The 25,709-nt window shown below is 39.9% G+C and overlaps 1 protein-coding gene across 4 annotated transcripts; it reads left to right on the top strand.

Annotated features, from left to right (window-relative positions):
• Positions 1–509: 509 nt before the first annotated feature.
• qtrt2 (queuine tRNA-ribosyltransferase accessory subunit 2) lies at positions 510–25,709 on the top strand. 4 transcript variants are annotated; one of them, XM_048541210.2, is made up of 10 exons: positions 510–567; positions 5,695–5,872; positions 8,022–8,077; positions 9,352–9,428; positions 10,120–10,329; positions 14,584–14,783; positions 15,532–15,683; positions 18,270–18,380; positions 21,492–21,591; positions 23,541–25,709. In XM_048541210.2, exons 2-10 carry the CDS (start codon positions 5,862–5,864, stop codon positions 23,776–23,778), a joined length of 1,155 nt encoding a protein of 384 aa, XP_048397167.1. In that variant the 5' UTR covers positions 510–567; positions 5,695–5,861; the 3' UTR covers positions 23,779–25,709. The 4 variants fall into 4 exon arrangements, with proteins under 4 accessions (XP_048397167.1, XP_048397164.1, XP_048397165.1 ...); XM_048541207.2 differs by having other exon boundaries at positions 516–567; positions 5,695–6,029; positions 23,541–25,705; XM_048541208.2 differs by having other exon boundaries at positions 516–567; positions 5,695–6,029; positions 18,273–18,380; positions 23,541–25,704.

Raw genomic sequence — 25,709 nt, 5'->3', positions numbered from 1 at the left:
CTGTAAATCAGGAACAAAAACAAAGTTGCTGGTAAAGTTCAGCAGGTCTGACAGCATCTGTGGCACAGAAAACAGAGTTAACGTTTCGGGTCCGGGAGGCTGCACGATCATTCAGAACCACCCGCACCGTGTACGCTCCCTGAACCCATTCTCAAAGAGACGGCACCAACTGCACGTGAGAGATAGTAGGAACTGCAAATGCTGGAGAATCTGAGATAACAAGAGCTGGATGAACACAGCAGGCCAAGCAGCATCAGGGGAGCAGGAAAGCTGCCGTTTCGGGCCTAGACCCTTCTTCAGAAAAGTGAATTCTGAAGAAGGGTCCAGTCCTGAAACATCAGCCTTCCTGCTCCTCTGATGCTGCTTGGCCTGCTGATGTTCACTCAGCTCTTGGTATCTCACCTACGCCGCGCGCTCCTCGGGCCCATTCACAGCTGTAATGGCCCGAAGCTATGGCGTCTGCTGCGCATGCTCGAGGCGATGCGGCGCGCCCCGATCACATGGTCGTACGTAGCTCCTCCCCCTGAGGTCACGCTACCTGTGTGCTCGGAGCGGTGCCATGTGAAGGTAACGGCGGGGGACGGTTTATGTTTGTCAGGGCTGGTTACTCCTTGCTGTTCTCAATTGGAAGCACATCTGTTTAGATTGTTTAGGCTTTTACAGTCACGAAGCTCATTGGGAGACCCGGTAAAATGGTCTCTAGCTCCGAACGACTCTGTGAATTCACTCTCAAGTTCATCTATCCAGTTTAACACTAGGCCAGAGCCTGTCACTGGACGCTCAAATGGGGACCTGGAAGTAGTGAATTTTCCCTGTTACAGCAGTGCCGTATAACATATACAAGATTACTGGCAACAAATGAGAGTACCATGTCAATTTGAAATTTACTTGTTTCCTAAACTTTAGTTATTACTATAAAACATTGTTTCAATGACAAATTGGTGGATTAGTATCTAATTAACTGGATAATTTGATCTGGGGACAATGAATTGAAATTCCACCACTGCACAGTTAGCATTTGTACAGTTGAAAGAATCTGGAAATAGAAAGGTGTTACCAGCAAAAGTGATTTTATCCTCTGCTTTGTGAAGACAGAATCATGCCAAACTTGAACTATCTTAGAATAAGTAGGACGGTGTGTAGCTTGGAGGTGAACTTGCAGGTGTTGTTCACGTATCTACTGCACTTGTCCTTCTAGGTGGTGGTGGTTGTGGGTTAAAAAGGTGTTGCCTAAGGATGAATGGTGAGTGAACAGGAATGCGATGCCAGCCACTTGCAGTCCATAAGGACTGCAGATACTGGAAGCTTAAAGTCAATGAATGTGGAACTGGAAGTACATAGCAGGTCAGACAGCATCCGAGGAGCCAGGAAGTCAACATTTCAGGCTGAAACCCTTTGTTGATTAAATAGGCTGCTTCGTCTTTTGCTTTTGCACTTGTATGCCTAGTCCAATTCAGTTTTGGTCAAGGGTAACCCTGAGGATGTTGAAAGTTGGTGCTCAACCATGTTAATGCCACTGAATGTGAAGGGCGATGGTTGGATTTGCTGTTGTTGGAGATGGTCTTTGCTGCTTAATTGCCACTTGACAGTGCACACTTGGATGTTTTTGAGGTCTTGGAGTGTTTGGACATGGATTACTTTAGTATCTGAGGATTCATGAGTGCTGTTGAATGTTGTCAACAAACATCTCCACTTCTGACCTTACAATGGAGAGAAGAACAGTGATAAAACAGTTGAAAATTGTTAGGCCAAGGACTCTACCTGAGGAATTCCTTCAGAAATGTCCTGGATCTGATATAACTCCAACAGCCAAAACTATATTCATTTGTGCAGGGTATGACTCTGATCTCCATTAACCCCAGTTTTGCTGGGGATTTTTAGTCAAATGTGCCTTTGATGTCAAACAGAGTCATTCTCACCTCACCGCTGGAATTTAACTTGTTCATCCATATTTGAGCTTAGGCTTTATTGAGGTCAGGAGCTGATTAACACTGGCAGAAACTGAGCTGAGTAAAAGTGGGCAGGTTATCACTACCAAGAGTTGTTCAATAGCACTGTTGATAACTCTGCATCATTTTACTAAAAGTCAAGAGTAGAATGATGGGGTGTAATTGGCTGAATTGGATTTGTCCTGCTTTCCATGGACATGCTGTACCACATTGTTAAATAGATGCAATGGTATAGTTGAACAGGAAGAGCTTGGAGACCTGGAGCACAAATCTTCAGTAAGGGATCATACATTTAAGCCAGAGATAAGGAATTTCTTCTCTCAAAGCATGGTGAATCTGTGGAATTCTTTATCATAGAAGGCTGTAAACACTTGGCCATTAAGTATATTAAGGCTGAAATAGATCAAATTTTTAATCAGTAAGGGAAACAAAGATTATGGCATAAAGACAGGAAAGTGGAGCTGAAGATTATCAGATCAGCCATAATCTCATTGAATGGCAAAGTAGAATCCACGGGCTGTATGATAAAGTGTGAAGCTGGATGAACACAGCAGGCCAAGCAGCATCTCAGGAGCACAAAAGCTGACGTTTCGGGCCTAGACCCTTCATCCTAGGCCCGAAACGTCAGCTTTTGTGCTCATGAGATGCTGCTTGGCCTGCTATGTTCATCCAGCTTCACACTTTATTATCTTGGATTCTTCAGCATCTGCAGTTCCCATTATCCATGGGCTGTGTGGTCAACTCTGCTCCTATGTCATCTCGTCTCATAAATCAATATACAGGGTCATGGCTGGAAGTGCCAGACATTGGCAAATGTACAAGAATAAAGGGAACTAGGAAGGAAATGGTGACATCACATTATGTTTTACCAATCTTAAAAAAAAGTGTGGAGAAAGGAATCTGTACGAAGTGATCCCTGATTCTTTCCTAGGCCCTTGGTATGTTATTCGTCTTCCTGAATGTGTTGTGAATGATGGCAAGGTTATCTTGAGACTAGCGATGTGCAGTGCAGTACTGCAGAGGTAGATACTGGAAAGGTACAGAAGTCACGGGGTTGTAGTCATAGTTGCCTTCAACTTTCCTAATATTGATTGGAAACATTTTAGTTGTAACAGTTTAGATAGAGCGGATTTTGTCCAGTGCATTCAGAAAGGATCCCTGACACAGCATGTAGGTAGACCAACACAAGGAGAGACCAGTTTGGATTTGGTGCTTGGCAATGAACCGGGCCAAGTGTTAGACCTGTTGGTAGGAGAGCGTTTTGGCGTATTGATCATAACTCTGTTACTTTTACAATAGTTATGGAAAAGGATAGGCACATACAGCAGGGTAAGGTTTAGAATTGGGGGAAGGGTAATTACAATTCTGTTAGGCAAAAACTGGGTAACATAAAATGGGAACAGACGCAGTCAGGGAAGAGCACAATTGAAATGTGGAGATTGTTTAAGGAATGCATATTGTGTGTGCTCAATTTTGAACAAGGGAATGACGTTTGCCTCTCTCCAATCTTCTGGCACTACACCCATGTACAGTGAGGACGAAAAGATCATCACCAAAAGCCCTGTGATCTCTTCCCTCCTTTCCCATAGAATCCTTGGATAAATCCCATCTGGCCTGGGGGACTTATCTATCTTCAACTTCCTCAAAATTTTTACCATGTTTTCCGGATGTTGAATGTTCAAAAATGGGAATAAGGAAAACCCCGGAAATTACAGGCCAGTTAGTCTTACGTCAGTGGTGGACAAATTATTGGAAAGGGCTCTGAGAGATAGGATTTATGATCACTTGGAAAGGCACAGTTTGGTTTTTGATAGTCAGCATGGATTTGTCAGGGGTAGATCATGCCTCACAAACCTTACTGAATTCTTTGAAGAGATGACCAAACACATGGATGAAAGAGTAGTGGAAGTGGTATACATGGATTTAAGTAATGCATTTGATAAGGTTCCCATGGTATGCTCATGCGGAAGGTAAGGAGGCATGGGATACGGGCAAATGTGCAGACTGAATTCAGAATTGACTGACCCTGAGAAGACAAAGGGTGGTAGTGGACGGAAAATATTAAACATGTTGTTCAGCTATGAGTGGCGTACCACAAGGATCTGTTCTGGGTCCTCTTTTATTTGTGAGTTTTGTAAGTGATTTGGATGGAGGACTGGAAAGGTGGATTATAAGTTCGTGGACAATACGAAGGTGGGTTGCATTGTGGACAGAGCGGAGGGCTGTTCTGGGTTACAAAGAAACATTGATAGGATGCAGAGATGGGCTGAGAAGGAGTTTAACCCTGAAAATTGTGAAGTGATTTGTTTTGGAAGGAAGAACTTGAAAGCAGAATACAGGGTTAATGGAAAGATTCTTGGCAGTGTAGAGGAATAGAGGGAACTTGGGGGTTCTTGCCCACAGATCCCTGAAAGCTGTCACCCAGATGGATAGAGTTGTTAAGAAGGCATATGCCGTGTTAGCTTTCATTAATGGAGGGATTGAATTCAAGAGCCGTGAAGTTATGCTCCAGCTATACAAAAGCCTGGTTCGGCCCCATCTAGAGTATTGTGTCCAGTTCTGGCTGCCTCATTACAGGAAAGATGTGGAAGTGTTGGAAAAGGTACAGAGGAGATTTCCCAGGATGTTGCCTGGAATGGAGGGAAGGTCTTACGAGGAACGGTTGGGAGACCTAGGGCTTTCCTCTTTAGAGCGTCGTAGGATGAGAGGTGACTTGATAGAGGTGTTCAAAATGATCAGAGGTATAGATAGAGTCGACAGCCAGAGACCTTTTCCTAGGGTGGAGGTAACTATTACGAGGCGACATAGTTTTAAAGTGAGTGGAGGTAGATATGGGGAGACGTCAGAGGTAGGTTCTTTACTCAGAGTGGTTGGAGTGTGGAATGCATTGCCAGAAAAGGCAATGGAGTTGGCTCATTAGAGGCATTTAAGTGGCTGTTAGACAGGCATATGGATGATAGTACGAGGTAGGGGTGGAGGTTAGATAGACCTTAGGATTAGGGACAAAGTTTGACATGACATCATGGGCCGAAGTGCCAGTACCGTGCTGCACTGTTCTATGCATCAAAATCAGAATGACTGATAAATGTAGAGACATTTGTAACATAAATAAGGTAGAATGGGAAATAAATGAAATAATTGGACACGTTTAGTGTCAAACAGATCAGGAGGAAAAGTGAAGTAGAACAAAGATACTCAAAAATTGATAAAGTATGGATGGATATATAACTCAACATGAAAGAAAAGAATTGATCTTTAAATAACGAAAGATGATTCTCTTTGACGGCTTGGCAGCAATGGAGCTCACTGATGTTGTCAGTTGAGCTCTGGCTCAATGGAATCAGAATAGTTTCAGAATAAATTCAGTTTCTGGCCATTAGGTGAGCGAAATGTTTATAAATTCAATGAAAATCATGAAGTTGGCAACAGGGTAAGGCTGCACTCTGGAACTTTGACAGGGGCATTGTCTTGGCTTGCATGGCAACGTAAACCTTTCTGCTGTTCCAGAAGGTTTGCTTTGCAGAAGTGGAAGTAAGGCTTTATGGGACATAACAGACAGCACAAAATTTTCTCCTTTCCTGGTTCTGATACCCTTTGTACATAAAGGTGCAAAAAAAATCACTCATCACTCTGAAAGTTAAAAATGGTGCAGTAATTTTTATTTGGAATTAGAAAATACACATTTATTCTGAATAATAGCATGAAGAGATGTACTAAAATATCATTTGACTTATTTTTCCCGCAGAAACTTCAATGCTATTGCGCGTTTTTCGTGGGCTACACAAACATCTTGTGGCTGTCATATAAAGCAGTCAGTCTACACTCAGTAAAAGATCTTCCAAACAAAACTTCATATGTACCATTCACTTCAGTCAGAAGGATGAAATTAGTCCTCTCCAGCGTTGCGAATGGATGTCGCCATGGTAAATTGATTGAAGTAGGACGAAACAGCAGTAAAAACATAGACATTCCTGGTTGCCTGCTTTATACCCGGACAGGCAGCGTCCCACATCTGACCCATGACACACTCAGTCTTATTGAAGGAGTTCCTGAACCTGTGCACCTGACATTGTCAACACTGTATGTGCAAGTATAAAACATACCTTTTTCTTCTGTCCTTGAGGTGTAGTGTAAATATAAGAAGCACCTGTCAAATGCTGGATAGGAACACCATTCAAAGATGCATATTCACTTGGTTTGGTTTAATTCAGGAATATCTGTTGAAATGTTTCTTTGCCTTCAGATGAAATGAACCCTGGAGATCTATATATGTAATATGTTGTGTGATGTCATTTGACTGCTGTTTGTCATCCCAGTAGCCCTATGTTTTGCTTGTTAGTTTCATTGTAATGTTGGGTGGGAATATCTACATGTTCTCTAACTTGAATAGTAAGAGTGCAGGTCCAGTCCTTTTTCTTGTACTGTTTTACAGTGTTCTTTTTCAAAAGTTTAATCAGCTCGTCTTAAGTATAAGTTCTACCTCTATAGATCCTAAATAAGGCATTCCATAGTATGATATGTTTGTGTGGAAACAGTTCTTCAGTCTACTGATAAATGTGAATGAATGTTGCTTGGTGATCTGTTACACTGATCCCAATGTGAATCTAAGTGGCTATGAACCTTTCTTTTGGATGGGGATATAATACACTTCTGCTTAGGCTTGGGGCCCAAGTTAAGCTGCGAATTCCTCATTGATGACATGACCACAACGTCACTGTATCTCCAATGAATGACTGTTAGCAAATGGGAGCCATTGCAGTGCAATTGAATCTTAACCACACCTGATTGTCTCGCTTTTAGCTAGGTCAGGCACAGCAACAGAAGCATGATAATTTTCTCCTCATTACTCAGGAGTGTTACTGCCGTACTGCCTGATCAGCATATACAGACGGGAATAGAAATTGGCATCTGTTATTTGTGTAAATACACAGTTGTGAAAGCATTGTAGTTGGATAACAAAGACATTAGCAACCTACAATTATTTTAAAGAAGTGCTTTCCTATTATGACATGCAGAAAGCATAAGGTACAATACCTGCCTATATGCACTGGTTAAAATCACGACTGGCCTAATGTTCCACCAAAGTAACCCCGTTTTGGTGCTTGCTGTGTGGGTGGAATTGGGATAGATGGGGTGAGGGACAGTGGAACTAAGAGTCAGCAGTGGGGACATTAGAGATTGCTGAGTGTGTATTGGGTGGTGGGGGTGCTGCATGAAGATATATATTTTACAGAATTTTAAAATAAGAAGCACTCGGTTTTTCCACAGGGTTTTACCAGACAGCAGTCAGGACTCATGGGTTGGCCAGTTAGGGAACACTCAATATTTTTTGAGAAGCTGAAAGAGTTCAAGGTGCCAGGGCATCTGTTAGGACTCAGTTGGAGCTCTCAGCACCAAAATTCAACTGGTGACCCCACTGGGATCAGTTTTTAGAATGAAATACATTACTTTGTAAATGACCTGATTTAGGAAGGAAGAAGTCTTATTTTGAGGCAGTGCTTTTCTGGATAAGTCTGTGGCTTTAAAATGTCTGTTCCGGGCTGCGTGGATCAATTTAATCTTTATGACCTGATTAGAATAGAAAAAAATTAATGTTTTACTCAGCTCACAGTTGCTGTGCTATGTAACAATGTTAACATACACAAACTCAGTATGACCATGGATTAAATGTAAATTTTCATACATATAATAAATTCTAGTTACTGCTTCAGTCTCTCAGGTACTGTTGTTGAAACGGTGCTGAGAATGTTTGTCATTTGCAAGTATGACCTTGAAACCAATAAAGGCAGGAGGTCTGCAGCTGGTTTGGATTCATTTCCAGGTCTCACAACCACGAAGCCTGTGATCAGCCCCAGGCCATACATAATCAGTGCTGACACCCAATTTTATTTATCAAACCATAAAAGTTATATTTTTCAGAATACATAGGCTGGAATTTTATGAAGCTTGCATTAACAAGATTGTAATTCTGCCGCTGATATTAACTAAGGATTTGCTTAGCAAATATCTTAACACTTTTTATCAGTAGTATTATTCTATTCATGAGTGTTTATTTGTTATTTTCCTCTTCAGTGCTGAGCATCATGAAGTTCTGGAGGAGTATAAAGAAGGAATTGGAAAATTCATAGGTATTCATTGTAACCAATAACAAATACGCTTTTACTTCAAATCCAGTACTAATTATTTTAAATTCTGATAAACATGCATGCTCCATATACTATTTTTGCATTCATTTACGGGAAGTAGGTGTCACTGGCTGGCATAGCATTTATTGCCAGTGTCTCATTCCTACTGAAAAGGTGGTGGTGAGCTGCCACCTTGAACTGCTGAAACCCATCTTGTGAATATACAATCACAGGGAGGGTATTCCAGGATTTTAAATCATTGACTATGTAGGAACAATTATACAGTTCCCATTCAAAAAGTGTATGGGTTGGAGGGACATTACAGGTCTTGGTGCTCCCATGTACCTGCTGCCTTTGTCCTTCCAGACAGTAAGAATCTTGGGTTTGAAGGGTGCTTTCTAAGGAGCTTTAGTGAGTTGATGCCGTGCATCTTGTAGATGACGCACACTGCTGGCATGCTATGTTAGTGCAGGAGCAAGTGAATAATAAAGGTATTAGAGGATGCCAATCAAGCAGGTTTCTCTGTCCTGGATGGTGGCAAGCCTTTTAATTGTTTTTGGAGCTGCACCTTTTCAGGCAAGCAGACAGTATTCCCTCACTTTGTAGTTGGGATATGAGGGGTGAGTTATTTGTTGCACAGTTCCTAGCCACAGAATGTCAAGAGGTGATGGTTGAATTTTCATCTGTTGGAGATGATCATTGCCAACTGCTCATGTTACTTGCCACGTATATGCCCATCCTTGAGTGTTGTCCAGACTGTGCTGAATTTGCTTATGGACTGCTTCAATATCTGAGGAGTCACAGTTGGTACTAAATGTTCTGCCATCACCAGTGAGCATCCCTAATTTGGACCTTGTGACAGCGGGATGGTCATGATGCAGCTAAAATAGGTGGGCCTAGAACATGAGCTTGAGGAACACATGCAGCGATGTCCTGGAAATGAGATGATTGACCTCTGTCAACCACTGGTATCTTCCTTTGGGCCAGGTGTGATTTCAGCCTGTGGCATGTTTTGCCCCTGATTTCCATGGACTCCAGTTCTGCTCTTTGACGCTATCTCAATCAAATACTTCCTTGATGAAAAGTGTAGTCGCTGTCTCTTACCTTCTTAATTATTTTGTCCATGATTTATCCTTGCTTTGAGTTAAGTTTGGGCATCACTCATGCCACTCTACAATTTCCAACGTACATGAGATTTCTATTTGGTTTCTGGTTTTTTGGACTTCATTTGTTTGATTGATATAGAAGATATTTTATTTTATTCTATTTTATGACAGGTATGCCAGAGTCAGTTCTGTACTGTTCATTACATGACCCAGCTAGTCCATGTCCATCAGGATACAACACAAACAAAGTAAGTTGTTACAAGCGTGTGACAGAATTTAAATAGTAATTTGGACAATCCTCTTGCCTTGCTTTTACTACATGTCTTCTCATGGCTGTCAGCAGAGATGCTCATCGTTGCTGTAGTTAGATTCAAACTGAGAACAAAGTTTTATTGCCAACATTAGAAAATGTAGTTCTGATTCCCTTTGCCCATGTTCAAAATCTATATTTTTACTTCAGTTATTGAAGAGGCAGAACAGTTGAAATTCTGCCTTAAATTTATCTCTTAGGCTGGCTCTGAACTTGTTTACTTCGATGCTCAGTGGTTGTGTGGTTATAGGATTGTTTGGTTATGGGATAAACGTCACCATTTCTGATGAAAGATTCTCATCCCTACGGGACAATACCCAAGCCTTGATCACTGCATCAAGGAGAAGGTAGAACTTTGAGACGAGGTGGGGCGGGCAGTTGTAGGCCGCGAGTTCGCACCATTTAATTTTAAGTAAGACATAACCAGAATGAGATATTTGAAAAAGTTGAGGTTTGCACAGTATAATTTTAAATTATAACTAAAAAGTAATCATTAGATCATTTTTTAAAGGTGAAAACGTTCTTATTAGTGCAATAAAATCTTGTATGAAAACAAATTCATTTATTTTTGATTTTTGGTCCATTGTAAGCTAATGTCTTTTTTTGTTTCTTTCTTTCAAACTGAAAAGACTGTATCGATTTGGGGTGGAGGTGGACGAATTGAAATAACTTTGTCAAAATTTATGGCAATGCAACAAGCCTTCAAGCCTCACTGGTACCAAAGCATGGCAGATGGAGAGCCTCTTCCTCCAGGAACTTCAAGGAAAAGGGTAAAGAAATCAGTGGATCGTACTCTGGCCTTCTTGGACGGTTGCCTCAAAGAGCATCAGAGTTCAGAGGTAGGGAGATGTTATGGAAAGAAGGTTCATATTGCACCTCATCTCTGAGAGAGATCTCCTCTCTGCTATGTGCAGCAAAATCATAAATGTTTTTCTAAGTCTTGCAAGTAATGAACTAGAAATTCTCTTCTCATTGTAGATTTGAGAGCACAATGTGACAATATTATAATAATTTCTGATGCACCTTTTGAAAATAAAAAACAGTTTTTAAATGGAGAAATCATGTATGATGTGTTCCTGTCAATGACCTGCATTCCATGAGGAAGGCACTGTGCATGACCAGGATTTCTGAGTACTGCAGACCTCCTTAGAAATAGTTCGAACATTATTATTTGATATCCGATTAGAAGGATTTGACAGAACATCTCTCTAAAACCCACAAAGCCCAGTGATCTGCGTGACCTGATGATATTAACATCAGGCTCTCTTTAACATTTTCCCAGCGTCAGCAAACAGGAAATCCGGCACCAGGAGGCCGTGGTCACCACTTTTGGGGATTGACCCTGGAAACCAGTAAAGATCAGGCCTCACTGCAGGGCTCAGGTCATAATCTGCAAGAAGCTCAAGGTCAGAACTTGCTGTTGGGGGTTGGTGACTAGATTGGGCTGCACTGACCGCAGGAGTGAGGAGAGAGCAGTTTCAGTTTCTTTGTAATGGGGCCAGAGGAAGCATTCCTGCATCAGAGTCTTTGCAGCTCACTCAGTAAATGATGAATATAAAATATAGTCCCAATTTCATCATGAGAACATGATTTAGCATGTCAATGGACTGATCTGTCTTTCCCAACTAGGACAGGGAAGCCTTATGATCCACTGTTAGACGGGTCACAGGTGTGTAAACAGCAAGAGTGCACATTTCCTAATTTTTCATCTTTTAAACCAATGCATCTGTTCTGGTTAAAGTAATTTAAGAAGCTGTTTGCCTGTGCTCCTAGTTTGTGGCAGAATCAATTCTGTTTACGAAGTGTGTGAGATGTGAGCAAATACCACGTGATGGTGCTATGTTCCTAATGTTGTAAAAGCAGCTTCATTAATATATTTATTAAGCAGTTCTGATTATAACACAAAATGATGGAGCCATTGAAAAGAACATCATGAATTTACTGAAAATTGAACACAAGATATCCCTCTTCTAAGAATGGGGTAAATTAATGTAGAAACTACTTTTTGACATTTGGATAGGAGTTATACAGCTGGCAAAGATTTATTATGACAGGAAATTAGCTTTCTTTTAAACTTTGATTTTTGGCACAAAACTCATCAGATACACTATATTGGTTGTCGGTCCCCTCAAATTTGGCACTCTTTATCAGTAGCAAGCTGGGAAATAATGCCAGCAAAGCCCACATTCCATAAATGAGTAAATATTTTTTTAAAAACATTTTTTTGATTTTTGGCCAGGTGTTGTACATGAATGTTTCCTTCTTTTTGCCACAAAAGTCACTTTTCCTGCCCCAGTTTGGAAGAACGCTTCAAATTGCATTCACCTGCCATTTTCTTATTTCCCTACGCCAAACTGAAGACATTTATGTGACACCAAGGTAAATATGAAGAGGATTGGTCTTTGAAAAACGGAAGAGTTTTTGAGGTTGTCCCCCACTGTGTCAGACTAGACTTTTGGAACTCATAGCCCTAATGCCCTACACAATATATGGGTGATGGCGGCATTGTGGTAACGTTGTTGGATTGATAATTCAGAACCCTGCTGTTTTGGGGACATGGCAGGTGGTGAAATTTGAATTCAATAAAAACCTGGAATAACCTAGACTCCATGAGCCAAGTGGCGATTTATTGTGAAAATGTTGTTATAAAATATTATTGAGCAGAACTGTTGTGTCTTAAACCATCAATGGGCACTTTTTAATTAGAAATGCAACAAAATGCCAAAAGCTAAATTCTGACAGATTTGGCATTGTTTCTCTTCAAGGGACCCAAAATAGATTCAAGGAAGGAAAATCAAGTATTGAAAATGATTAGGAAAGAGAAAACGTAATATTTCAGGCTTTGTACTCTTTCATCAGAATGTAAATATTCATTAAAACTAGCGGCAGCAAAAAGGGTCAGTTTCAGAGGAACCGGAAATATGTTCGAGCAATAGCCTTGAAATTAGAAACCAAACAGGAACAAATTAAACCTCAGACTTTGAGCTTCTCACAGCACTCTAAGAAATTTTCCATCAGTGAACAGAATTTAGCAAAGGTGTACTATCTTGGTGCTTGCAGCAAGTTGTGGTGAAAACAGGAGGACAAAATGTCAGGTGCTCCAGAAATGATAACTTGAATGGAGAGTACCATTGTTTTTGTTTAACTTCGATTTGAAAAGTCAACGTGACACAGTAGCATCAGTGTATGCTATCTCCAAGATGCATTCCAGAAATTCTCCAAAGCTCCTGAGGCAGCACCTTCTAAACCCACAACCACTTCCATCTCAAAGGACAACAACATCAGATGCATGGGGACACTACCACCTGCAGGTTCCTCTCTAAGCCATTCACCATTTTGACTTGGAAACGTATCGCTCCATGTCATTGGGTCACAGTCCTGGAATTCCTTTGCTAACAACATTGCAGATTAATCTGCAGCAAGTGGACCACAGTGGTTCAAGAAGGCAGCTCACCATCCCCTTCTTAAGGATGACTGGAGACAGGCAAGTAATGCTGCCTCAGCCAGGGACTCCCACTTTCCATGAATGAATAAAAATAAGCAGCTGTTTGGAAGATGCTCGACATGGTTGTTAGGTTACTTGCTTTTAAAACTTTAGCCACTCTTTCAAATAATGGTTTTAAACAGCTCTTTCTTGTTTGAATGCACAGATTTTAAAAACACAAAATAATAAAACAATCCTTGCACTTTGGAATTAAATTTCTCTAATAATAAATCCAAACTCCCCTTGAATTTTTTCATCAGCCTTCTCAACTTGTCCTGTCATCTTCAAACGTCTGCCCACACACAGTCTTTCTCTGACCCTCTTGAAAATTGTATTTTTTAGTTCATTTGTCCGGCCCTCGTTCTACCTATAAAAAGTATCATTTTGCACTTGTGTTAAATTTCTTTTACCATGTCTGTGCATTTTAGCAGTCTGTTTATTGAAGAGGAATTTCTGCACCCAGACTGTGTTGAGCCTGTGGAATTCTCTGCCACAAAACATTGAATGTTTTCTAGACAGTGAATATTCAGAAACCATTTTATTAACCAGCACTTATGGGACCAGGCATGTGCTGGTTGATCAAATATTCCAGTTATAATCAATGTAAAAATAGACTATATGTAGCAATGTAATGTTCAACATCACTGTTATACTTTGCAGCATAAATCACTTAAATAATAATGCAACTTTACCTAAAATATAACTTACCAGCAGATACCCTTCTAACTCCCCCCCTCAGTTGACTATTCTGACATTGCGAAGATTGTGATAATACACTAAATTTCTGATATTTCAGGTATATAATTTTTGCCAGTTTGAGAGTGCCAGTTCAAACAAAACTTGTTGCAGTAATTAAGAGTTAAAGGAATCAGAGGGTATGGGACAAAAGTAGGAACAGAGTACTAAGTTGGATGATCTGTCGTCACCATTTTGAAAGGTGGAGCAGGCTTGTTGGGGTTAATTGGATGACTCCTTTTTTTGATGCCTCTACTTTCCTGAATTCTATTGCTGTCTGCCATTTTTTGTACAGCATTTGAGTGTTACAGCAACTGTAAACCAGTATACCTACATTCAAGCGATTAAGATACAACAAAAAGGAGCAGTGGTCCAAATTCTGACCCATTGGGATACTACTGTACTTCCTTCTAACAAATATTCACCTGTAAACTCTGCTTTCTGTCCTCTAACCAATTTTGTTTTCATCCCTACCACTATAATCCTATTGAATTCAATTTTAGTAGTCCATTATGTTTTACTGAACTGAATGCCCATGTACACAACAGTCACACTTCCCTCATTACCCCTCTCAATTACGTAATAAAGAATTCAAATCAAGTTAGTTGCACATACAGTAACTTTTTCACAAATTTGTTCTAACTTATTAGCCTATGCCTTTCTAAATGGCAATTAATTTTATCTTGGATGTTGCCTCTAAAAATATTTTCAGTGTGGGCATTAGGCTGACTTATCCGTTTTGAAGTATTAAAATGTGGTAGAAATTGCAAATTTAACTTTTAATATTTCATAGAGGAGCAACGTTTTTGTAAAAGATGCACTGCAGTAAATTAAAACAAAGTTACTACATTTGGTGTTTATAACTTTGTGTCAGGTGCTGAAGAACAGTGAGATTCTAGGTGTAATAGAAGGAGGAGACGTTCTTGAAGAAAGACTGAGGTCCGTTAGAGAAACTATTAAGCGGCCAGTTGGAGGTTTTCTTTTGGATGGTTTTCAGGGAGAGGATATGCCTGACAACTCAAAATTGAACTTAATCGCCTCAGTCACAGGAGAACTACCTGAAGACAAACCCAGGTAAGGAAAAATGTATAATATGTAATTACTCTGTCTTATTTGAATAGGCATTAATAAACTCATGTCACCAATCCTTTTATTTTAAAGCAGCTTAGGAACTTATGACAGCAGCAAAGATAGTGGCATCTCTTTCTGATAACTGGAATATTGTTGATTTCATTTTGTTGTCCTGAGTTATGTGAATGTGAAATAACATTGGTCATTTAATGGGGCCTTTTTCCTCGATTAACTTTGAGTGTCATTGTAAACTTGTTTGTAAAGTTGGGTTGATGTAGGGTCATGTGGCCTGATTGTCCTATTCTTCTCCCTAGCATACCTTTTCACTGCTGAGCCTCTTGGCTAGCAGCCTGTTCTGCTTCCCACATCATCCTCTTGCTGGTAACCCCAGGCTCTTGGCCTCTGCTGCTCACTAACCTCCCCTTTCACCAAAGTTCCCACTTCCTGACTCTCTCGTTCACTGTTTCTGTCTCCTGAACCCTTGCTGTGAGCCAAGGTTCAAGTTGAGAGACAGTACGAGCTTCACCTTCCAAAAGTGTTTAACAACACCGCATTTCAGAATGATGTTGCCTCCATAATCCTGTCTGGTGTGAGTATTCCCGCTATTTTCTGTTTCTGTGCTCTTTTGATCATGGCTCTTGAAGAAAGCTAACTGGATTCCAGAATGTGACTGCTTTGTTGCACATCTCTTATTTATATTGTGATATTTATTCGCATTTCTGTCTCCTCCTCTTCTCTCCCACAATATTAGGTTGATCCACGGAATTGGAAAGCCAGATGAAGTGCTGGAGTGCATATCAAGAGGAGTGGATTTGTTTGAAGGTTTCTTTCCCTATCTAATGACTGAACAAGGAAGAGCTCTGACGTTCAACTTTAAATACAAGGTGGATCCAGAGGCAGAAGGTAAAGTTACAGAATTGTATTGTCATTATGCAGTGAATAAACAAAGATTGCCATGCTCTCCATAGTAAGACATCCAATTTTTTACTCATGACGTGTTTTTGCCTACCTGAATGTAGGTCAGGTTTAGGAACAGCAAGAGTATATGAGCCATTTGCACTGTGAGCAGGCTTTGTTTCCTCACCACCTCCATGTCAGCAGCCTGATATAGGTCAGTCACCCCATATTCACCACCTTGTACGATGTTGCCTAATCAGTAACAAGAACGTAAGAAACAGGAAAGATCACCCCAATAACCTCCGTATTCAACGTACCATTCTCGACAATTTCTGCCATCTGCAGTCTGACCCCACAACCTGAGATATTTCACACACCACCCAATCTGCCTTTCCTAGGGACCGCTCTCTCCACAACTCCCTCGTCTGCTCCACACGCCCCACTAACCCTATCAGCCCCAGCACCTTTCCCTGCCCCTACACCTCCCCCCTCAACTCCATTCAAAGCAAAAAACAAACGTTTCACATCAGACAGAGGTTCACCTGCACGTTGGTCAATGTGATCCATTGCATTTGTTGCTCCTGAGTAGCCTCATCTACATTGGTGAGACCAAGTGGAGGCTCGGAGACTGCTTTGTAGAGCACCTGCACTCTTTTTGCCACAAACAACAACACCTTCCAGTCACGAACCATTTTGGCTGCTGCTGCTGCTCCTCCTCCTGCTCCCTGGGCAACATGTCCATCCTGGGCCGCCTGTAATATCACAGTGCCGCCACCCAGAAACTGGAGGAGCAGCACCTCATATTCCGCGTTGGAAGCCTACAATCTAATGCTATCACAGTGGACTTCATCAGTTTCAAAATCTGCCCACCCCCCGGCATCAAAATGTTACAATCCACTCACCATCCTCTGAAATAACTCCAGAAAAACCAGTATCCCTTCACCAAGTCATCCTTTTTTTACATGTGGAAAGTCCTTCACACTGATCCAGCGCTCTCAGAGCCAGCTGTCAGAGTGATAAAATGTCTGACAGTCCTGTTTTTTGCAAAACTGTCTGTCAGAGCTCCCTGATTGGAGCTGTTAATTTGGTCCAATCAGGGGACTCATTTTGAGGTCCACCTGGCTGACCTTGTCGCAATGAGTGCACTGACTTGGAAATATACCGCTGTTGCTGTAGTGTCACTGGGTCAAAATCCTTGCTGTTTCTCCCTAAAGGCATTGTGGGTTTATCTACAGCACATGGGTAGCAATGATTCAAGGAGGCAGCTCACTACCAGCTTCTCAAGTGTGGCTAGGGACGGGCAGTAACTGCTGACCAGCCAGTGATGTAATATCCCAAGAGAGAACAAATACTAAAAAAAAGCTGGAAGTGTGCTGGTTGTGCAGTTGGATGCATTGAAATGTTACTGTTTAGAGATTTGCTCTTTTTTACATACAAACTTATATATTCTAGATATTTAATTATTGAGAGTTCAGAATTTAGAAATATCGAGACAAGTTTACTTGCTAAGATTTTTATTTTGTCTTGGTTGAGAGCTACATTTCCAGGTTTGTGTGCGGATGCCATGTCAATAACTTGTTAACTCTGAAATAATTTGGTTAAAAATATGGATAACTATGACCAAGAGAGCTGCTCAGTCCAACCTCCTGTAGTACAGAATAGCAGAAGCGATTACTCACTGTCAGTGTTACCTGTTTCATGGCCGTAAACCTGGCATTGAACTGAAGCCTGGTTTTGAATAACATCTTTATTTAATAGTGTAAGTTGCATATTAACATTCTTTGTTCTGGTTTGGATTTCAATGAAAATAGTGGGTATATTCAGGTGTTTTAGTCCATTTTGCTGTGAGACCATTGGATCTGCTGCAAGATGTCCACTTTAGTTCATAGGTCCCAGTCACTCCATTATCATGTTGGTTGGCTGTGTACAAAAGTTAACTTCTCCGCCAATTGTCTCCTACCAGACCCAACCAATGTCCAATATTATGATCTGAACCAGATTTGCATTTGATCCTTTAATCTTTAAAGATGGAACTGCGGGTGAGACATGACTTGGTTTTTAAACTAGTTACCTTGTGGTGGCTAAAACCTGTAAAAACATACCGAACAAGACAAATTTTATTTGGAACATACTTTATTTCAGCAGTTTTATTGGAATCAATGTCATGCAGGAAGAGGATGTTCAACCTATCATATCCCTCTTGGCTGTGCACTAGCTAATTACTAGTTTCATTGTCCCACTGGCAGATCCTTAGCTCTGCAAACTGTACATGTGTAAGCAATAGGAAGGGCTTAATGTCCTGATCTGTGCTGTTAAACAAGATTATCAACTACTTTCAGATTGGCTGCGGATTTATTTCTGACTGGCACTTGTAGAGTTTGTTCGTTGTTTCCGAAGTTGATTTCCTTTAAGAAATAAAATAAATATGTGGAATTTTGAGGTGAGTAATAAGTAATTGTAATCTGATCCTCTGAAAATGGAGATCAACAATGTCAGCATTGAATTCAGAACAAGGCATGTACTGGCTGAGAATCAGGAGATCAAGGGACTTAATATACTGTACGCACCACAATGAATTCCTTTGTATCCCAGCAGAACAAAAGAATCTTGTTGGTCCCTTACATCATGTACAAGACCAACAACTTATATCTGCTTACAACACAATGACAATTCAACAATGTGAGAGGAACCACATTTATTCAAGTAAGTTAGTAGTAACTTAAAACCTTGAACGAATTATCATTGTTTTGTTAAATGCAGCTATTTCTATTTTCTACATATTAAAAAATGCATGAGTGCATTTGCCCTTTATTAATCAGCAAACACATTTTTAAAGAAGAAAAACAGTTTTTAATATCGTGAAATGTATTGCTGAATGCCTCTAACCCAGAGGCTCAAACTTACAAGCCTCTCTGATTTGCACATTCACTAACAATACTGTTAATATTTAATTGATCCATTCCACTCTTTACTTAATAATAGTGACATGTTGCAACTTTAAAAAGGTCAACTACAGCTTGGGTAAAGCATTTTATTATGCAAGAAAACTGCCCTGATTTAAACATTTTGCACCCTGGGTTTTAACTAGTGTGTTAAAATGTATTATCTGGAAGGTTTATTCTAATAATGATCTGATACCTGCAATTAGGATTGAATGAGAAGATGCTTTGAAATTAATGGCAAATAACAAATTAGGGCTGCACGTATTAAGATCATAATTAACACAAATGTTATGCTGCAATAATATTTATAAATCTATTGTACTTATTTTAAATTCAACAACTCCAACAAATATTTTTCTCTTTTTTTATCATCATTTTGTAAAATGGCAAAACGGTCAATTGTTCTTTGAAGACCTCAGCACCCTATGTGTTGTAGCTGGCGTTTCCCAGTATTATTTATGTATTTTAGAGACTTGTGCACCAGACTGTCCAGATCTCTTTCCTTCTCCACCTTTTTAATACCTTTTCCCCCAAAGGATGAATAAATGATAAATACTAGCCCTTCCCATAATGCTGTGTATATTGTAATTAACTATCATTTGTCAATCTTGAGTCAGTCTCCTAATATGACAGGATCCATCTGCAGCCCTCAAAGATTTTGTTTTGTCTTGGTTGAGATCTACATTTCCAGGTTTGTGTACAGTCCTGACATTTGCACAAATCTTACTGTCGTCTGCAAATTTGCACAATATGTTGCCAAAGCCTTCATCCAAACCATGAATAAGTTTGTCTTCCTACCATGCCTCATACTTTACAGTCAGACTCTGCTTTCACCAAAGGCGGAATGGTGGCTCACTGGTTGGCACTGCTACCTCGCAGCACCTGGGACCTGGGTTCAATGCCACCCTTGGTTTTCTGCCTGCAGCTACATGGTGAACTGAGACCTGGTGCAGCACCTAATTTAGTGAGAGAATAGTGGCTGAGAGAAGCTACCTCAGCAAATATCAGAGATAACCCTGCAAACTCCTTGTCCTAAATGGTGAATTGAAGCAGTTTTACTGAGGCAGTGAGGAAAACCTGATTTTCTACTTGAACAATCTCTATACAAAAAAAGATTGGCAGTAATGAATATTTTTGTGCCTTTTTGTGTTATCAGATAATTGCTTCAAGTATTTCAGTTTTGAGATCAGCATTTGTAATATACTTTGTAGTTTGCTATTTTTGTGCTCTTTGCATCATGATAATTCTGTTTTTTGATAATATGTGACAAAGCATACAGTGGAATTTGCATTTTGGGAATGTATGATATTTATATTGTTTTTGTGAATGGTGCAGTTTATTCAAATGTGATTGTGTGGTTATATTCTGAAATGCTCAGTCTGGTCATTTAAGAGGGTTGGTCAGTGAGCTGGACAATGGAAAAATGAAGTGTGGATTCACGGGATTTCTGGAAAATAACAATAACTAAGAATGGTGTTTGCACGCTGCTTGAAATATAAACCTCCTTTGGGGCTATGGGTTAAGGCTTGGGTCAGGTCAAATGCAGAGTATGTCCAACCTCTCACTGATTTTTTGTTTGTACTTTTTGCTGGAACTTGTTCTTTAATCCTTCCTATGTTAGTACAGAATGCTACACAACCATACTGCCATGAATTTGGTTTGCAGTGTGCAGCACCGTCAAATAAACTACAGACTATTTTCACTTAACCTCTGTTGGAGGGTGAAAAGAGCTATTCAAGAAAATGTCCTATATGAAAAATGCAACCTTCTGAATCTGAAATGTGAAGATTATTTGTGAGTCATGACAACTAAATTAATTAACTGTTTACCTAAAGTCTCTCCACTCTCTTTTAACATTGAGGAAGCCTTGATCTTCTCATTGTTCTGTTTGCTTTCTCATACATCTTTTAAAGTACAGCCACAATGTTTGTTTAAATATACGATTATGTTATGTGTGTTCAACTTGCACACTGAGCTTTATTGTGCATTGCTAATTTCCCTAGAGAAAGTGGTGGTGAGCTGCCTTCTTGACCTGTTGTAGCCTACCTACTGTGGATGCATTGACATTACTGTTAGGAAGGGAGTTCCAAGGTTTTGATACTGTATCACTGAAGGATCAGTGATGTAGCCCCATGTCACGATAGTGAAGACTTGGAGGGGCACTTGCAGGGGCTGTGTTCCTATGTGTCTGCTGCTGTTGTCCTTCTGGATGGTAGAGGTCATGGGTTTGGGAGATGTTGTCAAAGGAACAGCGTTCTGTTGCCTACAGTACATCTTAAAGATGGTACCCACTACTTCCACAATGCTTTGTTTGTGGTGGGTATGAAATGCCAGCCTAACTGACTTACATATTCCTGGATGGTATCAGGCTTCCTGAGTGTTATTGGAGCCACACTCATCCAGACAAAAGGAGAGAACACCTTCATACTGCTGAGATTGTACACCAGAGCTGGTGGACAGACTTAAGGCAGTCAGATGAATTACTGTTGCAGTTTCTTCTCAAAAACATTGTATTAAAATTCGTTTTTAATAACTTACCTAAGATTTATACCGAGGGCCTTTATACCTAAGGTGGTCCTATAAGAGGCGACATTGTAAAACTTCTCACTCTACTCCTATACTTCTGTATTTGAGTACATGTGACAATAAGGGACATTCTAAACAGTTCTTGCATGTGCTCCAGTGATTGTTAACAAATTTCAGTTTATCAGTTACATCACTACAACTGAATCAAATGTCTCGTGAATGATGCAATAACTATTGAAAGCTTTCTTTAATGTCAAATTTCACCAATTGTTGTGAACAGTAAGAGCACATTGTATAACATGAGGTAAAGCTAAAGTTCTAAAGAGTACTTGCGATTATATTTCAGTGCTGGAACGAAATGGCTGTGGGGACAACAAGATTAGTAACCAAGCCTCAGACAGTGGGGGCAAGGCCGTTCCTTTTACAACTGACCTGAGAAGCGAACAGTAAGTGTTGACTGAATTTTTAATAAACTGTCGTATTCAATATGCATGAAATGTTCAGTAAAGTCTATCCTATAAATAATGTTTTTCTATATGATTTGGAATCAGAGCTGTACAGCATGGAAATAGACCCTTCAGTCCATGCCGACCCCGACCAGATATCCTAAACTGACCCAGTCCCATTTGCCAGCATTTGGCACCTGTCCCTCTAAACCCTTCCTGCTCATATAGCCATCCAGATGCCTTTCAAATGTTGTAACTGTATCAGCCTCCACCACTTCCTCTGGCAGCTCCTTCCATACACACGTCACCCTCTGTGAAAAAGTTGCTCCTGAGATCCCATTTTTTACTCTTTCCCCTTTACCTTAAACCTATGCCCTCTAATCTTGGACTTCTGCTCATCCTGGGAAAAAAAGACCTTGGCCTGACCCTATCCATGCCTCTCATGATTTTATAAATCTCTACAAGGTCTTTCCTCAGCTTTCAACGCTCCAGAGAAAATAGTGCCAGTCAATTTAGCCTCTTCCCTACAGTTCAAACCGTCCAACCCTGGCAATGTAGCAGAAAATGCTGATTTAATTCCTCTTCTGAGGGCTCCTGTAGTTCAGTATCCGATCAGTGTCAGCTTTGTATAGTAACCAAACATCTTGACATACTTTTCCAGCATTGGAGATTTACTTTCACAGTGAATTACGATATTCCTGCTTTTTTCTGGTTTCCGGACGAATGCTTTGCTTATGTTTGTAAAAAAGAATAATGTTCCATTATCATGAATGAAACAGATGAATTGCGGCTGCATCCCGCTGTCTTCAGTTGCCAACATGTTATTCCAGTATTTGTTTCTCCTGTATTGCACGCCTCTGTTCACTACCGTTCAGAATTTTTTTTTGGTGTTTTGTCCCAGTTGATCATTCTTCACGTGGATTCCCCAGCAACAAGCCTGTTCGACCTCCCTTGCATTGAGTCTGATTGGAATATGGCATGGGAGTGGGTCATTCAGTCCTTTGTACCAATTCCACCGTTTACTTGGTTTTGGTGTGATTTCTGCCTGGACTCAAACAGCTTGATTTTGTAATCCATAATGCCTTTGCTTAACAAACAAATAATTAACTCACTTCTGAAATTTTCAAATGACCTAGTCTGTGTTGCGAGAGTTCCAGATTATTGTTTGTGAGGAATCACTTCCTAACATTGCCCATGAATGAATTGGCCTTAACTTTAAGGATATGTCTTCCTAGCTCCAAACTGGAGAAAATAGCTTTTGTCACAACTTTATTAGCTCATTTAATCATTCTTAAGTCAGTATGAGATTGTGCCCATCATTTTGCCTTTGTAGTCCCCAAAGTGACAGGCACAAAATTTTCAATGTACGTAGTGGCAGATTTATCAGCATTGAAAGCTCTGGCGTTATTGTTTCTCTTCACAGCATCCTCTGTATAACTCTCTTGTCATGCTGCAGACAGTTCAGACAGGCCAAACTATTAATTAAACTTGGAAGCTTTCAATAATTCTCTCACAGCCATTGCTTGCACCCACTAAACCATCTGTTCCTTTTATGGGATGGATACCTAATAGAACTCTTAACCTGTGGAAGACAAAAATGATTCTTGAGGGTAATTATAATGAATTATTTCTCACGGGCAGTTATGCTAAGATATGTTATCCTTTTAAATTACTTAGTTTGCAAGGATGTACAAATCACAAAGTTGGATAATTAACATTTTCTACCTCAGTGAATTATTGATGGAATAGATGCTCTGAAAAAGAATTCAATAAATAGAGTATAATGCAATTCTCATAATTTTGCATTCCCTGATAACTGTCACTCATTTTTAGTTTTTTACAGGTACTAAAGTTTGTGGCTTATCGTGTATTGTTGAGAGATCTAACGATTCTCTGGTTGCTTTAAAGGTGTCTATTTTTCACGTGTTTCTGTGACTCTTGACATTCAGGTACCGTGCTGATTTCAGGCCCTTGTTGGAGGACTGTTCCTGCTATTGCTGTAAAAACCATACACGTGCCTACCTCTATCATCTTCTCATAACAAACGAGCTACTGGCCGGAGTTCTTCTCATGATTCATAACCAGCATCACTACTTTGGCTTCTTCCAGTCCATTCGTGATGCTTTGAGAGATAACAAGATGCATCAACTTAAAGAACTCATTACAAAACAGAAGTTGCAGCAGTGACATGTTTAGTATATGATTAATGAGGGAGGAAATGGGTATCCAATGCATAAGGATTTCAAAGTAGGTAGACATCATAATGTGTTACTTGGACTTAGTGTCTGTTCGGTTATTTTGACATTTGATGACACTGTGACTGTAAAGTCAATGCTTAGCCTCCTCATCTCCTCCAGGTTATGTATCGTTCACATTACATTAATGTATGACTATTAAAATTGCACACACTGTTTGAAAGCCGTGCTTTGACTCATAAATTCTTTCACGAGTGTGTGCAAATTATTTTTAAGAAAATGTTTTGCATTAAATGTATGAGTACAAAAAGGCTAGTAACATGATGTTTTGACTTGGCAGAAAACAAGTCTGATATGGTGAATGTTTGTAACTAAAATGACTATCCCAACAAGTTTCTTGAAATGGCTGAATTGCCTACTTTTTTTGCCTTGTATTTTTAACATTTGTCTAATTATGAGAAAATATGGCCAAAATTCCCAGAAATTACTTGACAAAGCTCCATTACTTTCAATTAATTCCTGTGCTCACTGTTTTAAAGTTTATATTTTGCTGGCTGAATGTGCAATGTATGCACCAACAAGCTTTTAAAATTCTTTGAAGACACTGATATGTAATTTCTTGGGGCAGGAACTCTTGTTGGAGGTTCGAATAATTAAATGTGCAGCCATTGGTTTTGCACCTGGGAAATTAAGGGCAGGATCTGCCCCTGTGTCATCAAATGAGCTATGAATATCAATGGGAAAGCAAGCCGTTCTGTCCTAAACAGGCAAATGTTTGCTTTTACTAAGCAAACGACATCCATTGCTGGTTGCAAGACCCCCATTATTACTTCCACTAGCTTTACATGTATTGAACCAGGACTTGAACAATCTACCCAGTGGTTAAGCAGTTGCTGAAGACCCCTCAAAAAAGAAGCCACCTTTTTTCCCCCAATTACATTTTCACAGGACTGAAAGGAACCAGTATCCTCTGCCTGGGTCCACACAGCTACTGTGACTCACTGATGGTCAGAATACCTGCAACAGCTTCCCCTTTTTGGGTCAGAAATTGGGTAGAAATTTTATATAGATGCATCAAATCTTTCCTCCAGTGTCTTTTCATGCCCTAGTTTACTAAATTTTATATAAAATAGTATTCCACGGAACTTGGTAAAGTGAGTTTATTTCTGAAAACTATCAATGTACCAATTTAAGTCACTATTATATTTCAAGCTTTCTTTCATAAAGACTTTAAAAATTAAGTCTGTGAAACAAAAGGAACCAATTTTATTTATGAGTCAAAATTGGGAGTGGGTATTTTAGACTAAGATTTGTAGAAGTTTCTTGAAAATCATTTAATAATTTAAAAGCTGTAGTGATACGTTTTTATCAAAACAGGTATCTTTTATCTATTCTGATGTTCGTTATTTTAAACTTGTGATATTTCTAATAAAAAAATGACTGATCTACGATATTGCTTAGAGCGAGTGAGTCTGTGATGTTCACTTGCCGAGCTATGTTTCAGCAAGTTTGTCCGTTTGAGGTTGCAACTTTGATGTTGCCAATGGAAGAGTAGTCTACAAAGGTCTATTTTTGGTACTGATCAGAGGCTAATTGTCAGTTGAAGTTTCTGTAAGTTGGCAGCTGCGTCAGAATTCCTGTTTCCCATCTTATGGAAGAGAACTGGCTACCAAATCGAGGCTTTTCAAAAAATAAGCCAACACCTTGATTGTGATGTACATGTTTTTAAGACTTTTCATATAATCTGATTGGAAAAGATATGCAGTCAAATTTAGTGATTGTGACCATCTACTGTCAAGCTCAAGGGATTTTTGCTAATACTGATCCTAGTCAGCTGTTATCCCTCAAACAAAATATCACTTAATAAAATTGATTTGTGTTTACATTGTTGGTCTTTGAGCCTGCGAACAATTCCCTGCTATG

Source organism: Stegostoma tigrinum, chromosome 12 (assembly GCF_030684315.1).
Source record: "Stegostoma tigrinum isolate sSteTig4 chromosome 12, sSteTig4.hap1, whole genome shotgun sequence".
In the NCBI taxonomy this organism is placed as follows: domain Eukaryota; kingdom Metazoa; phylum Chordata; class Chondrichthyes; order Orectolobiformes; family Stegostomatidae; genus Stegostoma; species Stegostoma tigrinum.
The sequence above is the reverse complement of the archived record's forward strand: the minus strand, read 5'-3'. Positions and strand labels throughout refer to the sequence as shown.

Excerpts from the sequence above, each read along its gene's own strand:
- qtrt2 (XM_048541207.2), top strand. The coding sequence starts at position 5,830 with ATGAAATTAGTCCTCTCCAGCGTTGCGAATGGATGTCGCCATGGTAAA. Across the intron at positions 6,030-8,021 it reads CACCTGACATTGTCAACACT|TGCTGAGCATCATGAAGTTC; the intron begins GTATGTGCAAGT and ends TTTCCTCTTCAG. Across the intron at positions 10,330-14,583 it reads AAGAGCATCAGAGTTCAGAG|GTGCTGAAGAACAGTGAGAT; the intron begins GTAGGGAGATGT and ends ACTTTGTGTCAG.